At 43.2% G+C, this 18,042-nt stretch overlaps 1 protein-coding gene across 9 annotated transcripts in view; it reads right to left on the minus strand.

Moving 5' to 3' along the window:
- The window catches only part of PCNT (pericentrin), a 70,329-nt gene extending 53,378 nt beyond the window's left edge, over nucleotides 1-16,951 (minus strand). For 6 of the 9 annotated variants that reach the window (XM_058027614.1, XM_058027613.1, XM_058027610.1 and 3 more), the window contains exons 1-10: nucleotides 16,891-16,951; nucleotides 11,469-11,666; nucleotides 9,902-9,952; nucleotides 8,940-9,116; nucleotides 8,050-8,193; nucleotides 5,639-5,803; nucleotides 2,883-5,345; nucleotides 2,705-2,797; nucleotides 2,326-2,502; nucleotides 1,106-1,361 (exon numbers count right to left, since the gene is read on the minus strand). In XM_058027614.1, the coding sequence (XP_057883597.1) occupies nucleotides 1,106-1,361; nucleotides 2,326-2,502; nucleotides 2,705-2,797; nucleotides 2,883-5,345; nucleotides 5,639-5,803; nucleotides 8,050-8,193; nucleotides 8,940-9,116; nucleotides 9,902-9,952; nucleotides 11,469-11,666; nucleotides 16,891-16,944 (3,778 nt within the window). In that variant the 5' untranslated portion in view covers nucleotides 16,945-16,951. The remainder of the gene's footprint in view (nucleotides 1-1,105; nucleotides 1,362-2,325; nucleotides 2,503-2,704; nucleotides 2,798-2,882; nucleotides 5,346-5,638; nucleotides 5,804-8,049; nucleotides 8,194-8,939; nucleotides 9,117-9,901; nucleotides 9,953-11,468; nucleotides 11,667-16,890) is intronic. The other 3 variants (XM_058027612.1, XM_058027615.1, XM_058027616.1) reach the window with 3 other exon arrangements.
- Nucleotides 16,952-18,042: the final 1,091 nt, after the last annotated feature.

An 18,042-nucleotide genomic window follows, 5' to 3' on the forward strand; every position in this document is an offset into this window, starting at 1 on the left:
ACTTAAACTGGCATTAAGCTACAATAGTAAAACACAATTTAAGAGCACTGATATTAAGAACTGCATCTTGACCTCCTCCTGCTCCCAGATCCCACTGTGCTGTCACTTCACTGCACTACTGGTGGTAACAAATGGTTTCCTACTTTTAGGTCGAAAAGACACCCTTAAACATTTTCTTTCTCTTAGGGAAGGACAACTAGAGGAATGGTTTCTAAACCTTATTGCAGAGCTCAGAAGGGTGTGATGAGCAGGGCAGAGTCTGGCTGGAGGCCTGCAACTAGCAATGGTCCCCATGGATCCATGTAAATACAAGGAAAAAGTTCTTTACTGTGAGGGTGACAGAGCCCTGTACCAGGCTGCTCAGAGAGGCTGTGGAGCCTTTTGATCTGCAGATATTCAAAACACGCCTGGACATAATCCTGTGCCAATTGCTCTGGGTGAACCTGCACTAGTAGGGGGTTTGATGATCTCCAGAGAGCCCTTCCACCCCAACCAGCCTGTGATTCTGTAAACTTCTCCTCCAGAAATTCCTCAAGCTCTGCCATAGAGGTTAAAAATGGTCTGACCTGCATAGAGGGAAATTTCCCAAGCAATGCCAAGAGCATCATCAGTAGGCCTTCAGTACTGAGGTGCAATTGCCTTCTTGCTTATGCCAAAACACAGTCTCATATGAAGTGCAGCTCCAAGGACACCCAGCTACAGGTTCTCACTGAGCCTTTCAGCCCCTTCCTAACACTGACAGGGTAAACCAGGAAGCATTCACACATTTTCTCACAAAGACAACCAAGTGCTGACTTAGGGCAAGAAAAACCCTGACAAAACAAAAGGGCTAAGAGCTCTACTCTCTGCACTGAACAAGTTCTTTAAGAGAGCTTGGTGAAAAGCCTCCTGCTGAAAGAAAGTAGTTCAGTTTAGCACTAACTTGCAGATGAAGAACAATTAAACCAAGGTCTGCACAGCTTCATTTTCATATTTCAAACACGCATTCTGGCACATGGCAGTCCTGCCCACGTTAGAGGTAACACCAGCTGTCACACACAGGCCAGCTCTACACCAAGACAGGAACCTGTGCAGGAAGAAAACACTTATTCCCCACTTTCAATACCTAGCTCTTGCTGATACTTGGACTTAAGGTCTTCCTTTTCCTTCAGACACTGCTCTTTGATCCTCTCCCACTCCAGCTGGTGGCGGCTCTGCAGAATGGCGATCTCCTGAGCACGTTTGTCATTGAGCATCTCCCGCAGCTCCATGAGGGCAGTCTCCTTCTCTTTCCTCAAGTTGGACTGTGTAAGCTCCAGCTGAGAGGTGTGCATATTGTTTAAGGTCAGGCGTAAAGCTTCCAGTTCAAGGCTGTGCAGTGTCTGCAGTGGAGTAAAAAAGGGTTTCTCCCTCCCCTCTAATGACATGTGCTCGCCTTCTCATCACTAGTTCCAGTTTTCACTGTTAAACACATCTAAGTTCTGCCTTTCTGTACTTGCAGATGGTTTCTTTGTGCAAGGAGACCCTTAAAGGAACCCTTAAAATAAGCTGCTATAATATTTTAACGTTTTCAGTGCAATGTAAAAAGGCTTTTTACCTGCCTTTTAGTTCCCTACAAAATATCCTGTACCTGTCCACTTCCTCACATCAAAGCAGGACACAAGCTCACCCCAGCAAGTCACTGTCTATTGAAAGAATTCCTTATGTTTGCTCTTGGTTATAATTTGTTAACAAAGTAAAGTTCTAAGTGATATTGAAGAAGTAGAAATAAAATTCACCACTTCTCAATCTTAAGTCAACTGCCCAGTGTACCAACAGGTTGTAATCAGACCTAATGCTAGACCATTCTTTGCATTTCCACTTTGCATTTAGTGGAAATGTTCAAAAACCCAGGAAATATACAGAAGTAAAAGTCAGGTTTTCACACTATAGCATTCCTAATTAATAGTGGGATAACTAAAAAGTGTGAGGGGCTTATGTACTTTATAAAATTAGCTTGTTAAACTTGCCAAGACAAAAAATTACAAAGCTGTTTTTTCTCTTAAAATCATCAATTTAAACAACCAGTTTTCTTCAGAATGAATGTTAAGATACAATTAAATATTAAGACATATATTAAATATTTGAAATATAATATAAAGCAAGGATTCTGGAGAACTCCTCTAAAATATATCTACTACCACCCACCAAGAGAAAACTGCTTTTCCTTTGGTTGCAGCACCATGTGAAAGAGCATGTCTAATAGCCACAGAAATTAAGGAGAAGGCTCCTTGATTTCTGTCTACGCTGGAGCTCATCAAGTCAGCTAAGAACTGTATTAATCACTGTGAGATTTCCTGTTTTTACCTGGGACTGGAGCTGAGCCTGCTCCTGCTCTGCTCTGTGTGTGGCTGCCATTTGCTGCTGGAGTTCATCTAAAAGGTGCCTCTGCTCCTCCTTGAGCTCAGCACGGAGTTTCTCCATTTCCTCTGCATGTTTAGCAGCCAGCTCAGAGACCTCCCGATCGTGCTCCCGTTCATGAACCTGCAGAGAAAGCTCTGATGAAAAGCTTCCTTCAAAATATGATTGTTGAGCCCAAATTATGGAGCAAGAATTCTCCCATGCTCCTGACCCCAAATCAAAAACATCAAATAAAACAATAAATAGAATTTTGCATCTCTAAAATGTTTACATGACAATGCAAAATTACTTGACTTTTCCAAAATAACCAAATTATAGCATGTACCTTTTTTATTACAGCAATCTCCTCCTTTCTTTTTTCTTCCAACTTCTGTTGCTCTTCCACTTTGTCTTTTATTTCAGCATTTAACTCTTTAATCTGAAAACAGGCATACAAACATTTGCAATGGCTACCTTAAGCATTCAGAAATCCCACACCTCCTGCAGTTAGCAGGGTTTCCTACCTCTCTCTCGTGTGCCAAACTCACTTCAGTTAATTCAGCAAGGTGCTGAGTCTGCATCTTATCCATTTCCTCCTTGTAATGCTTCTCCAGCTTGGACTGAGCCTCCTGGGCAGCCTGACAGGACTCCTGCAAGCGAGCCTCAAGCTCCAAATGAGCCTTTTTCAACTGGGCAATTTCTTCAGTCAACTGGTTTTTTTCCTCACTGTATTCACTAATCTTTTCCTTTATTTCAGCAGTTAGTTTAGTAATTTCTTGGTTGCTGAGGTTCAACCTGTCCTCATAGCTCCGTCTTTCACACTGCTGTATTTCTTTGATGTTTTTCATTTCAGCATTAAGCTCATGGATGTTTTTCTCCAGGTCCTCAATGATGCTAGCATTCTCTGCTAGTGCTTTTTCTGCTTTCAACAGATCCTCCTCCACATTGGACAGTCTCTCTCTTAAGGCTGTTTTTTCCTTCAGCAAAAGCATTAAATTTTGTTCTTTATTATTGATTTCAGCTTTGAGCAACTCCAGTTCTTTTAGCAATGTCTCTTCAGATGCGGTTTTCTGACTCAACAGCTCTGCTATTCTCTGGTTCTTAGCCCTCTGAGCATCAAGCTGGCTTTGCATCCCATCCCTTTGGCTTTGCAAAGCTGCCAGCTGATGGCCAAAAAGAGCCTGCCCTTCGCTTGTCCCAGAATCAGCAGCTGTGTTCTGCTCCTGAGCATCTCTCACTAACTGCTCCTGAGTTCTCAGCTGCATCACCAACATGTCCCTTTCCTCCTGGAGGTCCTTCACCATTTCTAGCCAGATAGAGGGGTGTGACACTTGGGTTAGGGATGGCTGGCCTGCACCCTCACCCTGCTGCTTTAGTAGAAGCATGTGTTTGCTTTCAAGCTCTTTCTCCTTCTCCATTCTCTGAAGTTCTTTTTCACAACAGAGTTGTGCTTCATGTTCTTCCTCCAGTTCTGCATGCCTATCAGAGAGCTCAGACACAGCTTCTTCCCAGTTTCCAACAGCTCCTTGGGTGTCCTGATAAGGCATTTCCAAGGCTGACTGCTGATGGAGCAGCTCAGCTGGCTTCAGATGTCTCTCTGCCAAACACATCACCTCATCATCCTCTGTGTCACCGTGGTCCCCAGTTTTGTTTTGCTGCAGGGAGCCCTCTGACACACATGAAACCAAGGCCTCTGCTCCCACCTCTGCCTCTTCAGAAAGGTCCTGAGCCAAGGCACTGAGACAGGTCCCCTCCTCAAGGCTACAGTTTAATGAAGAAGACACAAACTCTCTGCTGGGTTCTAGGAGCACACTGCTGTCTAACCCATACATGTTGCATCTGCCCTCTTCAATGGCATGGCCCTCCCAAGAGCTGGACCCATAGGAGTCCTCTGGAGTTTCTGTGGCAATGAGGTATTTATCCAATATACCTTCATCACCACTGAGAAGCCCCAGCTCTGACAAGGGTTCTTCAGACAGGTTCTCCCCTTCACCACCTCCATTATCCCTCATGATCTCTAAATTCCTGGTTTCCTCTAACTGATCCCTTGAGGAGTCAGACTGGAACTCCACTTCTGGCTGATACACTGGCTCATCCCTGCCTTCCAGCTGGCATGCTCTGTCCCAAATCTCCTCCAGATCCACTCCCTGCAGCTGACACTTCCCTGATAAAATCTGGTTTTCCCTCAATTCCAGTAGCTGTTTATTGGAGACCATCTCTCCATCATGATTTTGCCTTACATCTATACACTTTTTAGCCTCATGAAGTTGCTTTTCACTTAATTCTTGGATGTAGGAATTCAGCTTCTGAATCTCTTCATTCAAGGACTGTTTTTCTTTTTTATATCGCTGGGCTTCCTTTGCTTGCTCTTCTGCAGAAGAAAGTTGATACTTAAGGTCATCAATTACATCCTTGTATTTAGTCTCTATTTCAGATTTTTCCCTCTGAAAGTCTTCCCGTTGGTTTTCAAGTTTCTTCCTCAAATCTTCCTTACCAATTTCAGATTCTTGAAGCCTTACATTTAAGTCAATTATTATGCCATTCAAATTCTGAATGTTTTCATCAGAATTCAAAGCACAAAGTTCTTTCTTGAACTGTTCAAGTTCATTTTTATATTTTAAAATAATTTCTTTTTCATAGATCTGCTTGGCTTCTGCAATCTCTCTTCTGTGGCACTTCTCCAGCTCATTCCTCAAGTTATCCAACTGTCTGCAAATGTCCTTCTCATGACTGATTCTCAGTTCTTCAATATGTTGCTGTTCTTTCACTTTGGATAAAGCAATTTCTTTTTTTAATTCTGTTATTTCTGAGTCCCGAAGAGAAAGTGTGTGCTGTAGTACAGACAAGCCAGATCTTTCTGATGTCAGTAGATCTTGAAGACTTTTAATAAATTGTTCTTTTTCATCTATAGTTCTGTGTAGCTTTTGCACTGTATCTTTCATATCCTCTTCCATTTGAGCAAGCAGATTTTCTTTATCTTTGGTATTCTTAAAAAGAAAATATTACATATAAAGTATATGATGATTTCATTTCCTTAAGCTTCATGTTTTTAATTTGCATTCAGAAGTAACATTTAAGTTTAAAGTTTCTATTTATGGCACTACTAGTTACACTCTTAAAGAAACAAGACATTAAGCTGTTTCAATTATGTATGGCAGTCATCACAATCCCTCTAAATTTCTTTCTATATAAAAATGTTTTTTTCAAAAATATGTCAGTACAGCAAATTCAAGTTAGCACCAAATTTGAAATAATAATAAAAAAAAAATTAAGTTTTTACCTTTTGGGAAGACTCCAGCTGTACTTGCAGGTCATGTGCTTTCTCACGCAGACTCTCCAAGTGCGCATTCTGCTCTCTGAGACGATCCTGAAACAAGGACATTTGCTGCTGGGCTTCTACTGCTTCATTTTTCCTGAGACCTTTACTCCTCAGCAGCTCAGTAACCTGGACACAAAAGGCACTCACAGTCAGGAGAAAGTTTGTATCTAAACAACCCATACACAAGATTCACTGTAAGCAAGTGTATTTACAGATTTACCCTAAATCTTTCATTCTCAAGGAATAAAAATCATCCTAAAGAGGCAGACAACACTTGTGATGTTTTAGATACTATTACTTACTGAAAAGATGCAAATGTTAGATAATTCACCCCCTGTGACTTCTCTAACAAAATGAACCTTTAAATCTAGCATAATAAATCATATTGAATTCCTCCAATACAAAGCAGAACTCCCAATGGACCGGACATGCCATTAAGATACAATGAGCAAAACCTTCTCTGCAAAGCATTTCCAGTTCATTAATAAAGGTAATTTCTCCTTTAGTAATTCTCCATTTCTCCAGTCAAGATAACATAAAATAAGGTTTATTTAATATGTTTTTCTCAGTATGTTGCTAAAACCAAGAAAGAATATGTAAGATAGTACTAGTGCTTTCATCTGATATCAAAGTTGACATCCTTCCACAATGTGCATCATCTCACTAGACTTATTTAAAATATGCCTGAAATGCTATTGAGGCTTGATCCTTGTCTTCCAACGGCTTGTGGTGCAAATCCCAAACATCTGTTGAGTAGCCTTAACTTTTACTATATTTTGCTGTTGCAACCACAACTGTAGATAGAAAGCAGTATTTTTTGTTATTTTACTAAATTTCATTTAGCAGGCATTTTTCAGGGCATAAGAAACTCCATTAAGATAATCCCTAGACTAAAAAGCTTCAGTTTTTATTTTTAAAATTTTTAAGATTTGTAATCCCATATCCTGCAACCCTGAAACAGTTAATACACAGAAACATTTCTCTTTGGCATATACTACAAAGCTCCAAGGACAACAAATACATAGGTTCAAAGAGAATAGCTACTGGAACACTGAGTATCACCAAGAAAGAATAAAGCACTTCCAAAAATACATTTTAAAGCAGAGAAAGGCTGCAGTATATCTCATTGTACAGAGATTAGATCCACGATGAACCTGTTGAACTGAAGCAGGTTCCTATGTGTCAGAGAGGCTGCTTGAACTGTGTCAATTTAAATTTCTTTCTTTGAGCCAAGTCACATGACCTCAGCAGAGCAAGTTTCTGTCTAACAGCTGAGATGTTCCAGTTGCCCAAGCATAAACTCATACATTTCTCTGGCAAAGGACAAATGATCACATGCAAGCCCAAACTAGAGCAGCAGTTGTGCACAGGCCACAAACCACTTGTGGCAGGACATACCCCCACCACAGAAGGGCTTATCTGTTCTGCCTATCAGCTGGTGCAAGAGCTCAGGGCATCTCCCCCCTCACAAGAATTTGCTAATTGGTGAAATATTTCAGGCCAGACATCTGTCTGGTAGTGAGATATTTCTGGCACCATGGAGGTGGCATTCCCAGCTGACAATAAACATCTTGCTTCGGGAGAGAGGTTGAAGGAAGATTAGTTTGAATTTCTGACTGACAGACACTTTACTTCACAGACCCTTAAAGCTACACCAAATTTTCAGAAGGCAGAAGTCTTCTGCACATTGTGTGGAAATGTGTGGGGCCTTCCCCAGTGCTGGGATGCCACTGTGTGGTCACTCTTGGGGGCTGAGTGAAAGCAATCTCTGTACTTCATCAGTTCAGTGATAAGTTACACTGACTCCTAATCTATAGTATTTCTTTGCAAGCTATAATAGAGATACCTTTATGTTCTGCACTGTTTAATATAATCTTCTAGCAGTTGTTTCAACCTGTTTAAGGCCATTTGTCTGTTAATCTTCTGCCTACTCAGTAAATAACTCAATTTATGATAAACCTGATCTGCAGTTCTTAAGAACTCATGAGCCAGAGCTGTTTAGGTGTGCCTCACCTGAATTCAAACTGCTGCCAAAATCTGAACCTAAGGCAGGGCTTGTCTAACGCTTTCACTCAACCCATAACACCAACAACAACACTGTGCAAAATTCCCTAACAAGGGCTTAAGTGATGAACAAAGAAGTGCAATGACCTTCAAAACATTATGCAAGCAACTGGAGAATCTGAGGTTATTTCCAGGACTCCTCTGTAGCAACCAGGAAAAAACCCTGCCCTGCCCTGAAACCATTTTCACTGCTGTGCTTCAAACTGAACTATGAGGAGCTACATGACCAGCTCAAGGTTTTTACATTCACAGTCTCAAGCTGTTCTTGCAGTCTCTGTAAGGACATGCAAACTGGAGGGGGGGCACACCTGATGTAACTGGAGCTGTAAATCGTGGATCTGGCCAGCCACACGTGCAGCCTCCTCCTGCAGCTCATCCCGGTCCTTCTTGGCCTGCTGCAGGCAGCTTGTCAACTTCCTGATGATTTCATTCTGCTCCTGAACTGTGCTTTCCTACAGGGGTCACAAGAAGGGCACTTTTGACATTAAGATACTCTTAACACATTTGGAACCAAGTAGGCTTTCTTGAAGCAGAGCCATTACAGAGTCCATTGTCACATTTCTGTTTTAACCAAAGAAATCTTTGTGTCCGAAGATGATGGCAGGCATGAAGAAAGAGTAGTCTTAAACTGATCTCAGAGATGACAAACCTAACCAAAAGTGATTTTAAAAACAAATTTTGGGCTACCAGCAATGAAACTAGGATTTTTACTTCCAGATTTGTAGCTCTCATTGATGTAAAAAGCAATAAAGTTTTCAAGAAGGACATAATGAATATTTAGCACCCCCTAAATTGTTTCCTTTCTGCCTGCAATTCCCTTCAGTCATGTGAGAGGAGGCTAATGAGATGGGATACATTAATCCTATTTTTTGTTAATCACATTTATCTTTTCAATTTATTTCTCACCAACAGGAAATGCTTTTATTTCCCCAATCCTAGAATGAGAAAAAGAACATATAAAGGGGAAAATAACTAGTCTTAAAAAGCATATGGTAATAATTTACCTTTACATAGAATTGTTAGAGAAAGGGAATGCAAAATATTTTTTTAGTATTCTGGAAGAGGATGCTGCTTTTTGCAGTACATGTCAGCAAGGTGAAGTACTTCTCACTAAAAAACAACAGGTTTTTGAGGCTGAAATATTTTTAGGATTAAAATAAGGTACTATTATGGCATTCCCCAGCTCTGCGAAACACACCTGGAGCTGCATGGAATCGTTGTGCTGGGTGAGTTGGTCCTGCAGCTCATCCATCTGCACAGTGAGTCTCTCCACTGCCTCCTGTTTCTCCAGCAGCCTGCTCTCCAGCTCAGCTATCCTTGCCTGGCACACCTGAGCATCAGCCTCGCTGTACTCTGCAGAACTTATCCTAGCTTTCTTCATCAAGGAAACAGAAATGCATTTATTCACTAAAAACACCACTTTGGGATTCATCTGAAAACAAATTCAGTTTCAAGGTTAAGTCCTGGGCAAATTCTACTTTAAAAGTAACTCAATGCTGGGACTTTGTATCTAATAGAAACATTATATATATACAATCCTTAAGATTTAAAAACTTCAAATTAAAAATGATCATACATTCCATGATAGTTTAAGGCACAAAAGTAAAGTGTTGTGATTCTACAGCACCAAATGGTGGCAAGATGCCATTTTGGCATGCATTGGGATTTAAATACCTCAGGTTGTGAGGAAGGAAGCAGAATATTCCCGATTTAAACAAAGCCTTTACATCCATCTGACTGGAGAACAGTCCACCCAAATGAGAAACAATGTAAAGCTCTGCAGTTAAAATGAAATTCCTGTGGCTTCTTAGGAGCAACATTGTTACAATCATCATAGAGGATACAGTATCTTGTATGTTATTTTGAATACATTTTGTTTGTATTGTATGAAACAATGAAAAATGAACCCGTGTATCAATTGGAAGCATTGAAACATTGACACTTCTCTGGGCTGAGTCTATGATTTTACAAAACCCAATTTTCACAGCCAGTAAATGCACACACAGAGAAATGCCTGTTTTATACTATAAAATAGTGAAATCACATCAGTTCCATCATAGTTGATAACAATGGTCAATTAATCATTTTAGCAACCAATTATCAGTCTTTTTTCAGCTCTATTCAGGACCTTTTACTAAAGATACAACTTTTCACACTTACTTCAGTTGCATGATCATCCAGTGACTCCCAGCTAGACAAATCAGTGCTGCCCTGGTAAATAAACAAAAAAAAAAACCAAACACTAAATCATACCTATTATAGATAAAAATAAGGAAAAACAGAATAATTTTGGAAGCATCTTAAGTATGAGCCAGAAAGGTCTGTGTTGTGAGAAACTGACTTTATGCTAAATCCAGCTGGTCTTTCATGGTGAAATGAACTAAACTGCAAAAAAAAACCAAAAACAAACAAACAAAAGTATTATAATGGCCTCTTAAATTTCAGGTTAAGCCTCAACACTGATTTGATGCTTAAGTGTTTGCCAGCTACAAGAGCAGAGGATCAAGCAATCTTTAATCTACTACTTAAAATGAGTGAACTGACAGGAGATGAATTAACAAACATGCTAAAAGCATTCAGGTAACCACAAAAGCAACACCTTTTTCTGACACACAGATTTAACACAGCTTGATACCTTGAAAGAGGTTTCCCCCTCACTAAAGTCACAACAAGACCAAGATGACTATGGCATTATTTGGAACAAGCAGCCCACAGCTCTCCCTGCATTTTGAGTCTGCTGGAAGCAGTTCCCAGTGATCACTGCCTCCCTGGAGGCACCCTCTCCAGGTAACCTAGAATTCCAGCTGCTTTACAAGCCAGCTACTTTGAAAAAAGCTGCTTAGCAGCAGTAAGTGATTTTTGTTTTTTTTTTTTTTTTTTAATTTAAGCTCACACAAATGCAGCAAGGACACTGCTATGGCTGAGTGACAAAACACTGTGTTTTTCCTCAGTGTGTAGCTTCATAAAAGCCTTTGCAATGCTAACATTTTGTTGAAGGTATCCTGAAAGCATCAGGGATACTCTCACAACAGAAAGCAGGATAACACACACAAATTTTATCCCCCATCATTGCAGGTTTGCAAACACATTATTTTTATGTTATTGTGGTATGTTGTGAAAACACAGCAATATTTAGAGAGATGTTTTTTGGTGCAGAAGGCACAAAATTCTTTCCACAGAGAACATGACTACCTTTAGAGAGCCATCAGTACAGACATACCAAAATACATCAGACACAAGCAAAGTCACACCTTAAAACTGTGGAAGTAACATCTATGCTGGCTTTACAATAGCTGGAATAAATGATAGTTTTTCAGAAAACATTTAAGCATATTTGAGCCAGCCTAGTAATACAAAACCAAATTAATGCTGTGCATTACAAGGTCCTGGCAGCTTTTAATCTGTTGATCTCCCAATCCAGATTTGCCATTTGATGAATTCACAGCCACAGGTCTGCCCAAAGAGAAGTCCATGGCAGCAAAAGGGGAAAAACTTTAATTTAGGAGGCTAACAGCTCCCTGGCAATAACAGCTGCCCAGGCCATGTTATGTCTTACTAAACGAGATTACTTTGTTAGAGAGTGAACTTTTCTAAGTGAAAATAACAGCAGTTCACTTACCTCCCAGAAGCAGCTAGTGGCCCATGAGCTCACACTCAATGGAGTCAAACAACCACCTGCAAATGGAGCGGAGTGAAGGCAAGAAACACTAAAAAAAAAAAAATTTACCTGTGCCTCTGCTGGTGCCTCTGGCAGGCTGGTGTCTCCAGCCTGAGGCTCTAGGCCCTTCCCAGCATGTCTGGCTGCTACTGGGTGCTCTTCCTTCGGAAGGTCATGCGTGTGGACAGCCGAGCCCTTCCTCTTCGCCGCCTTTTTCTGCGGCTGCGCGACGTCGCCCTTTGCTTTTCGCTGTCTGAAGTGAGCAAACTGTTGAGGAAAGATTGCAAGAGGTACAGGGAGAGGTAAGCAAGGAAAAAGTAGCAGGACCACAAGATTAACACAGTCATGGGTGACAGAGCTCCTGTCTTGATCAATTATGTACATCTGCAGAAAAACTGCTTTATCTGCCTGGGTAACTCACAACATACTGGATAACTGTGCCACCAAGCAACCAATCTCACACCAGCACTAAAGGCTCATTTCCACACAAGAATCAAAGTTTTACTCAGTGAAACTTCGCGTGTCAATAAGAACCCAGAATTACAGCAAGGCAAATTAATAAAGGAACCAGTTGCCAATATAGTAGAAGCATTAGGAAAAAATAATAATTGAGCAGCTTTTCTGCAAGAGCAGCAAAAACAAGGAGCCCCCTGTCGTGGTGGCAGCACCAGCACACCCCTACAGACACATCTAAAGAGGTCTTAGCCAGCGTAAGCTTTGAGATGAGGATTCACTTCCGCTGATTTTAATGCTCCTTCCCTGCCACCCCCTTAAGAGAACACAGCAAAACTTCTTCGCCAGAAAGCAGCCTCCAGTACATAAATAGAAAATCAATTAAGCCAGGTCATTTTAATTTCTTCTGTTGAAGAATCAGATGCTCTACTTTATCAGGCTATCACAGCTCTACAAAGCCCCAGGGACTTGTAAAGAATGTCACTGACAATTTATTACCCAACTCTCCCTAACACCCTAAACAGCTTAAAAAGGATTATCGTTATTTTCAACTCTAGTATTGTGTTTAGGCAGCATTTCCAAGTAACATCTCCCACACAGCAGAAATCCAGACATCCTTCTGATAAGGAAAAAGACTTCAAGGTTAAAACCACAGGTTATCAAGTGCAGTGAAATATCCTTGTGATGAGACAAAACAGAGTTAACTGATGACTGGATGTAAACATCACTGCCAAGTGCTACCTGCAATTCATATGAAAAGCCACTGCTTAAGAGTTTGGTTTTCCTGTCAAACAGCCACCTTGCAGAAAAATCTTGTTCCATTCTTCTCATTCAGTTTGTGAAGAGGATCCAGTTCAGTGACCTCTCCTTACAGGAACTTCTGTCTGACAGCTTGGCTACTCAACAGGGGCACACTTACACATCTGCTGCACCCAGCAGCCTGCTTAAATGGTTCATTTGCAGAAAAACATCAATTTCTTACCGGCTGATAAAATTCTTATGTACAAAAACTTAATTTTTAAGGTTACCTTCTGTAATTCCTACAGTTAGTAACAGTGAAATGCAGATTAAGTGAAGGTTGCCAGACTTGTGCCTTTGCTAACAAGCAGAATGAACAGACCACAAAGCTGCAGTGAGACACAAATGCTGTCCTCTGAAACCAGGTGTCAGCTCCAGCACTTACTGATGGCACTGTGTGTCAGAAATAGCTACAGCACTCATTAACCTGATAACATGGGGAAACAGGGCAGCAGGAAACCTGCAGGAAAATGGAGAGTAGAGCAAACTGCTGAAGCAGGGAAAAAGGGAAAACAGGAGTAAAAGAAGCAGAAAAGATGAAAGGCAGAGAGAGTGGGCATTACAAAGAGCAGTTACTGATTCATGAAGGGAGACCAAGAAACTCACATTAAAATACCAAGACTTGGCATGACTGAACACCTAAACACTCTACATTTTTAAATGCACAGGTCAAAGAAAACAAAACTTCTTTTGTCCCATTCACACACACTAAACACATAAACTAATAATACATGCCATGCAAAAATCTCTAACTACACCAAAACTTTATGGAACTACTGGACTTGGTGGAGTGGCATGCTCCAGATTTATGGGAAAAGTTCTATTTAGAGCAATATCAGGTACTGCTATTTCCAAAGCCTTTCATCAGCTACATGAAGTGTTGTTGTAAGAGAATCTCAAATTCACTGCCAGCACCAAATACTGAGTGTGAACGTGAAGAAAGAAACAAGACACAACTGCCTGTGCCTTATCACAGTGAGATCCCATCATGCCTGTTCTGAAAGATTTAACTTTCCTTTTGCTCTCTAGAAGCACATGCAAAGGTGAAAGCTTCACTTTTGGCCAAGATGTAGCATTGCCACAGGAACCCTGAGAGCACTGTCCTCCACAGCACCCACAAAGACACCTTTCTACAGGTACCAGAGCACTGCAACTCCATTTCACCAGCACCCATCAGTTAAAATTTGAGGTATTACTCTATGTGCTTCAGAAATTAGTACCAAAACCAACACCCAGAGAAAACAGAGCAGAAAACCACATCAGCACCAAACAGAAACAGGTTGTTCAAATAAACATTAGTCCAGCTCCTGGATACAGCAAACATAAACAAGAAGTGCTCTTAGACAAAACCAAGAAGCATTTTCTAGACCTTCCTCAAAATGGTGAGGTGAGAAAACTTCCTGGAACACCTGCACTCATTTTTCAGGTCCCAACTGTAAAATGGAAGCAGAGCAAAACTTCACACACCTGAGGTATGGCACAGAGAGCTCTGTAATGAGAGGCACAGGTGAACAACATGCAGACTAATTAAGGTGAGGTAGAAACAAACAAGGAGAAAAAAGCAGCTCTGAATAATTAGGTTTGTTCTGTTCCTCAGTTACTAGCCTGGCTATCAGCATAATGCATTTGTTACAAACAGGAATCTGAGCTACCTGATACAATCAGTACTTAGCTGCCAATTACAGTCTCCAATAAATACAACAGTTGGCATTATTATTAATATTATTAGGTGACAACTTAAATGCATCTCAAAAATGGAATTTCTATTCCTATATGAAAAAGAATAATGCAAGTGCAGGTCTGAAGAGGAAAACATTTAGATCATATTTCTTTGCCAAGTCAGTGCTTAGCAGACTAAAATCTAAGGATGCTAAAGAGGAAATAATTCATTTTCTGGAGGGTGGGGGTGAGGCAGAAAGCCCTCAAGGGTTCCCACCTCCAGAGTGAAGCAGCATCCAACTGCAGTTACACCACTGCACAGGTTGCCACAACAGAGGCCTCTCACACACAAGCCAGCCTCACTGTGTCCCCTGCTGCCAGCAGCTCCTCTAGAGATGGCTCAGAAAGCTGATCTGGGGGGCACTGAACGCTCCTGTGTCACACCAGGGATGGGATCACCTCAAGCTGCTCCAGGAGAGACAACCTGCACTTGCTCATGGTGCTTTTCAAAACTGTGCTGTGTCCATGAGGAGGGGAGCACAGAGACAACTAGAAAAATGAAAATCAGAGGAATAACAAAGAGGAAATGTCACCTGGGAGCTTTTTGGAAGCTGTCTGGTGCCCACAGTCTGCCAGCCAGGGAATAGAGCTCTGTGATATTTTCATCAGCTGAGGGAGCACCACATCTATCTCTGCCTCTCTGCAACTCTCCCTCTCCTCTCAGCATTCTGTGCAGCAGCAACACTGATGGGGCTGCTAATGATGGTTTTGTTTTTTAATGGGAAGAGAGAGATTTGGCACACAGCATAAATACAGTAAATTAAATCCTGGCTCTGCAGGTATAACTTGAAATGTAAGGCAAGTCCCTGCCTTTATTTTTTTCTTTTTTTTTTTAATGGCAAACAACAGTTTTCCAACAGGTGGGAGCTGATAACTTACTCAAGCCAAGTCTGGCACATTTTTCTAATCACAAAGAGGTCCTGCAACTGGAATTAATGTGTGTTAACAGAAATGCTCACACAGGTTGTGCCATGCTAAGGTGACTCTTCAACCTTAGGAACTCCTGCTCTCAGAGCTTTTTCCTGAGCAGTTGTTTTCACAGCACAGCACAAGGCTGGCAAGGCAGGCAGGTGAGAATCTGCTGAGCAGGAGCAGGCAGTGTGGAATCCGTGGCAGCATCAGGGAGGGCCAGGCCAGGGATGGAGGAGCTGCACTGCCCAGCACCAGGCTGCAGCTTCAGCCCTGCTCCCTTCCACAAAAGCTCTCTCGGATTTTCTTGGGCACAGCACTGGTGGGAAGCAGCTGGAACACAAACACAGGACAGCTCCAAGCCACCTCTGACCCCACCAGCCAGACATCCAGGCTGGGTCCCTGCAGAAAGGGCAGGATCTGGAAAGATCTGATGGGTCCAAACTTCCCACAACCCTGTCTGTAGCCCCCATTCCAGTCCTACTGGGATGGTGAGAACTAAAAAGCCTTATTCAGCAGGGACAACCAGAAGGGAAACATGACAAAACCAGCTCAAAACCCAGCAGAAAAGCTGAACTAAAAGCAAAGTAACCAAGCACTTCCAATCAGCTCCTTGAACAACATCACCAAAACAAAGAAGTGTTTGTTTAATGGGGTTAGCACACAACCAGCGCTAAACACGTGGCTGCAGGTAACAATTACTGGGAGAAGTTATCTTTATGTATCAGCCTCATAACTCCACACAAGTCCCTAAATATTATCTTTATGCATCAGCCTCATCCTGTGAGCTCCACACAAGTCTCTAAATGTTGTCTTTATGTACCAGCCTCATCCTGTGAGCTCCACACAAGTCTCTAAATGTTGTCTTTATGTACCAGCCTCATCCTGTGAGCTCCACACAAGTCTCTAAATGTTGTCTTTATGTACCAGCCTCATCCTGTGAGCTCCACGCAAGTCTCTAAATGTTGTCTTTATGTACCAGCCTCATCCTGTGAGCTCCACGCAAGTCTCTAAATGTTGTCTTTATGTATCAGCCTCATCCTGTGAGCTCCACACAATCCCTACACTACACCTGAACGTTCAAGGCTCATGAAGTGTTTGCTGCTGGCGTGATCAGAAGCCACCAAGGCGAGCCCAGCTCTCTGCTCTCCCTGCGGACACACACAAGGGAATGAGCCAGCCGAGCAATAACACAACACCCGTTCTTCGGGATCCTCGATCCCTTGTGCAATATTACATATCCCAAGCACACACAGTGAATCCTGGGCAAAAACCGGAGAGCTGGGAGTAAAAACCCCAAAAGAGAACGAGAGCAGAGCCTGAATGCACATGCACAGCTCACAGCTGCTCCGTGCTGACCCGAGTTAATGTTCCCATGCCTGTGCAGCGGGATTGGCCCTGCAGGCAGCCGGCACACAGAAACACTGCCGGGCACAGCTTCTCCTGAGGAGCCGCCGCACTCCGGGGACACCCCCGGGCCGAGCTCCGAGCTCCGAGTGCGGCACGGACCCGCCACGGAGGGAAGAGAACCGGGCCGGGCTGAGGCCAAGCGGGGAGGGCCCGGCAGCGCTCTCAGCGCAGCCCCCGCCTCACCGGGACCCCTTGCCCTCACCTTAGCCCTGCCTGCCTCCAGCTTGCGCCGCCGCGCCTCCTCCTGCGCCTCCATGCGGCGGCGGGGCCGGTCCGTGCCCCCCGCGCCCTCACGGCGCCGGCGGCGGCGGCAGCAGCAGCGCAGCGTCGGTCATGGCCGCCCCGGGCCGCTCCCCGCCCGCCGCCGCGCCGCGAGGGGCGGGGCTCAGCGCCCATTGGCCGCAGATCATGACGCACCGAGGCTGCCGGCCAATGGCGACGGCTTTTCTCAGCCGGGCTCCGCCCACTCCCGCTAAGTGGCTGCTGGGATACCGCGGGCAAGCCGGCGCGAATGCTGGCCCCGCCCCCTCCCGCGGCAGCCACCAATGGGAGCGTCCCGCGCCGTTTCAAAAGGGCCGCCGGCCACGCCCAACGTGGGAGACAGCCAATGGGGAGCGCGGATTTGGAGGCGGGCAATGGAGGCGGGGCTAGGGGCGGTGCTCAATGGAGGGGCGGGGCTAGGGGCAGTGACCAATGGGGGCGGGGCTAGGGCGGGTAATGGGGCGGGGCTAAGGGCGGCCAAAGGAGGCGGGGCTAAGGGCAGCCAATAGCTTGTGGGCAGGGTTGGTTGTTGCTTTCCCGCCTTTTTGTTTATTTGTAAATTTTTAGCGAATGAATAAATGAGTGTTCATTGGTTCTAAGGTGCACGATTCTCTGCAGTAATCAGCATTCTGTGCTGTACTGGTTATTGGTTTCTCGCTCTTCATGCTGATGTGGTTGTCATTCTTTAATCTCTCTATCATTTCCTTGCACATGGAGTTGTCTCCAAGTTTCCAGGCTTCTGTCTCCTCTGGAATCTTCTGTCTCCTCCAACGTCCTTGAATGGCCATAAATTTAAGACCCCAGATGTCCAAATGTACCAACTCCCTTTTGCTCTGCTTATTGAAGCTACAACACTGCTGGCTTCTTTGTATTTTGAAATAATTGAATTATAAAAATACAGGCTTTAGTCAAATGTGTTACTCAGAGCAGTGTGCTGGATTGGCAAGCATTAAAAAGACCATCTGCCTCTAGGGCAGTGCCAAAAGACAAAGTCTGAATGATTAAATGTCTTAGTGAATTGTTCATAAACAACTTGTGTGAAAGATTTTTTGGTTTCAATAGCTGCTCCATCATTTCCCTTAGTGGCTAATGA

This window comes from Melospiza georgiana, chromosome 7, assembly GCF_028018845.1.
Source record: "Melospiza georgiana isolate bMelGeo1 chromosome 7, bMelGeo1.pri, whole genome shotgun sequence".
In the NCBI taxonomy this organism is placed as follows: Eukaryota; Metazoa; Chordata; class Aves; order Passeriformes; family Passerellidae; genus Melospiza; species Melospiza georgiana.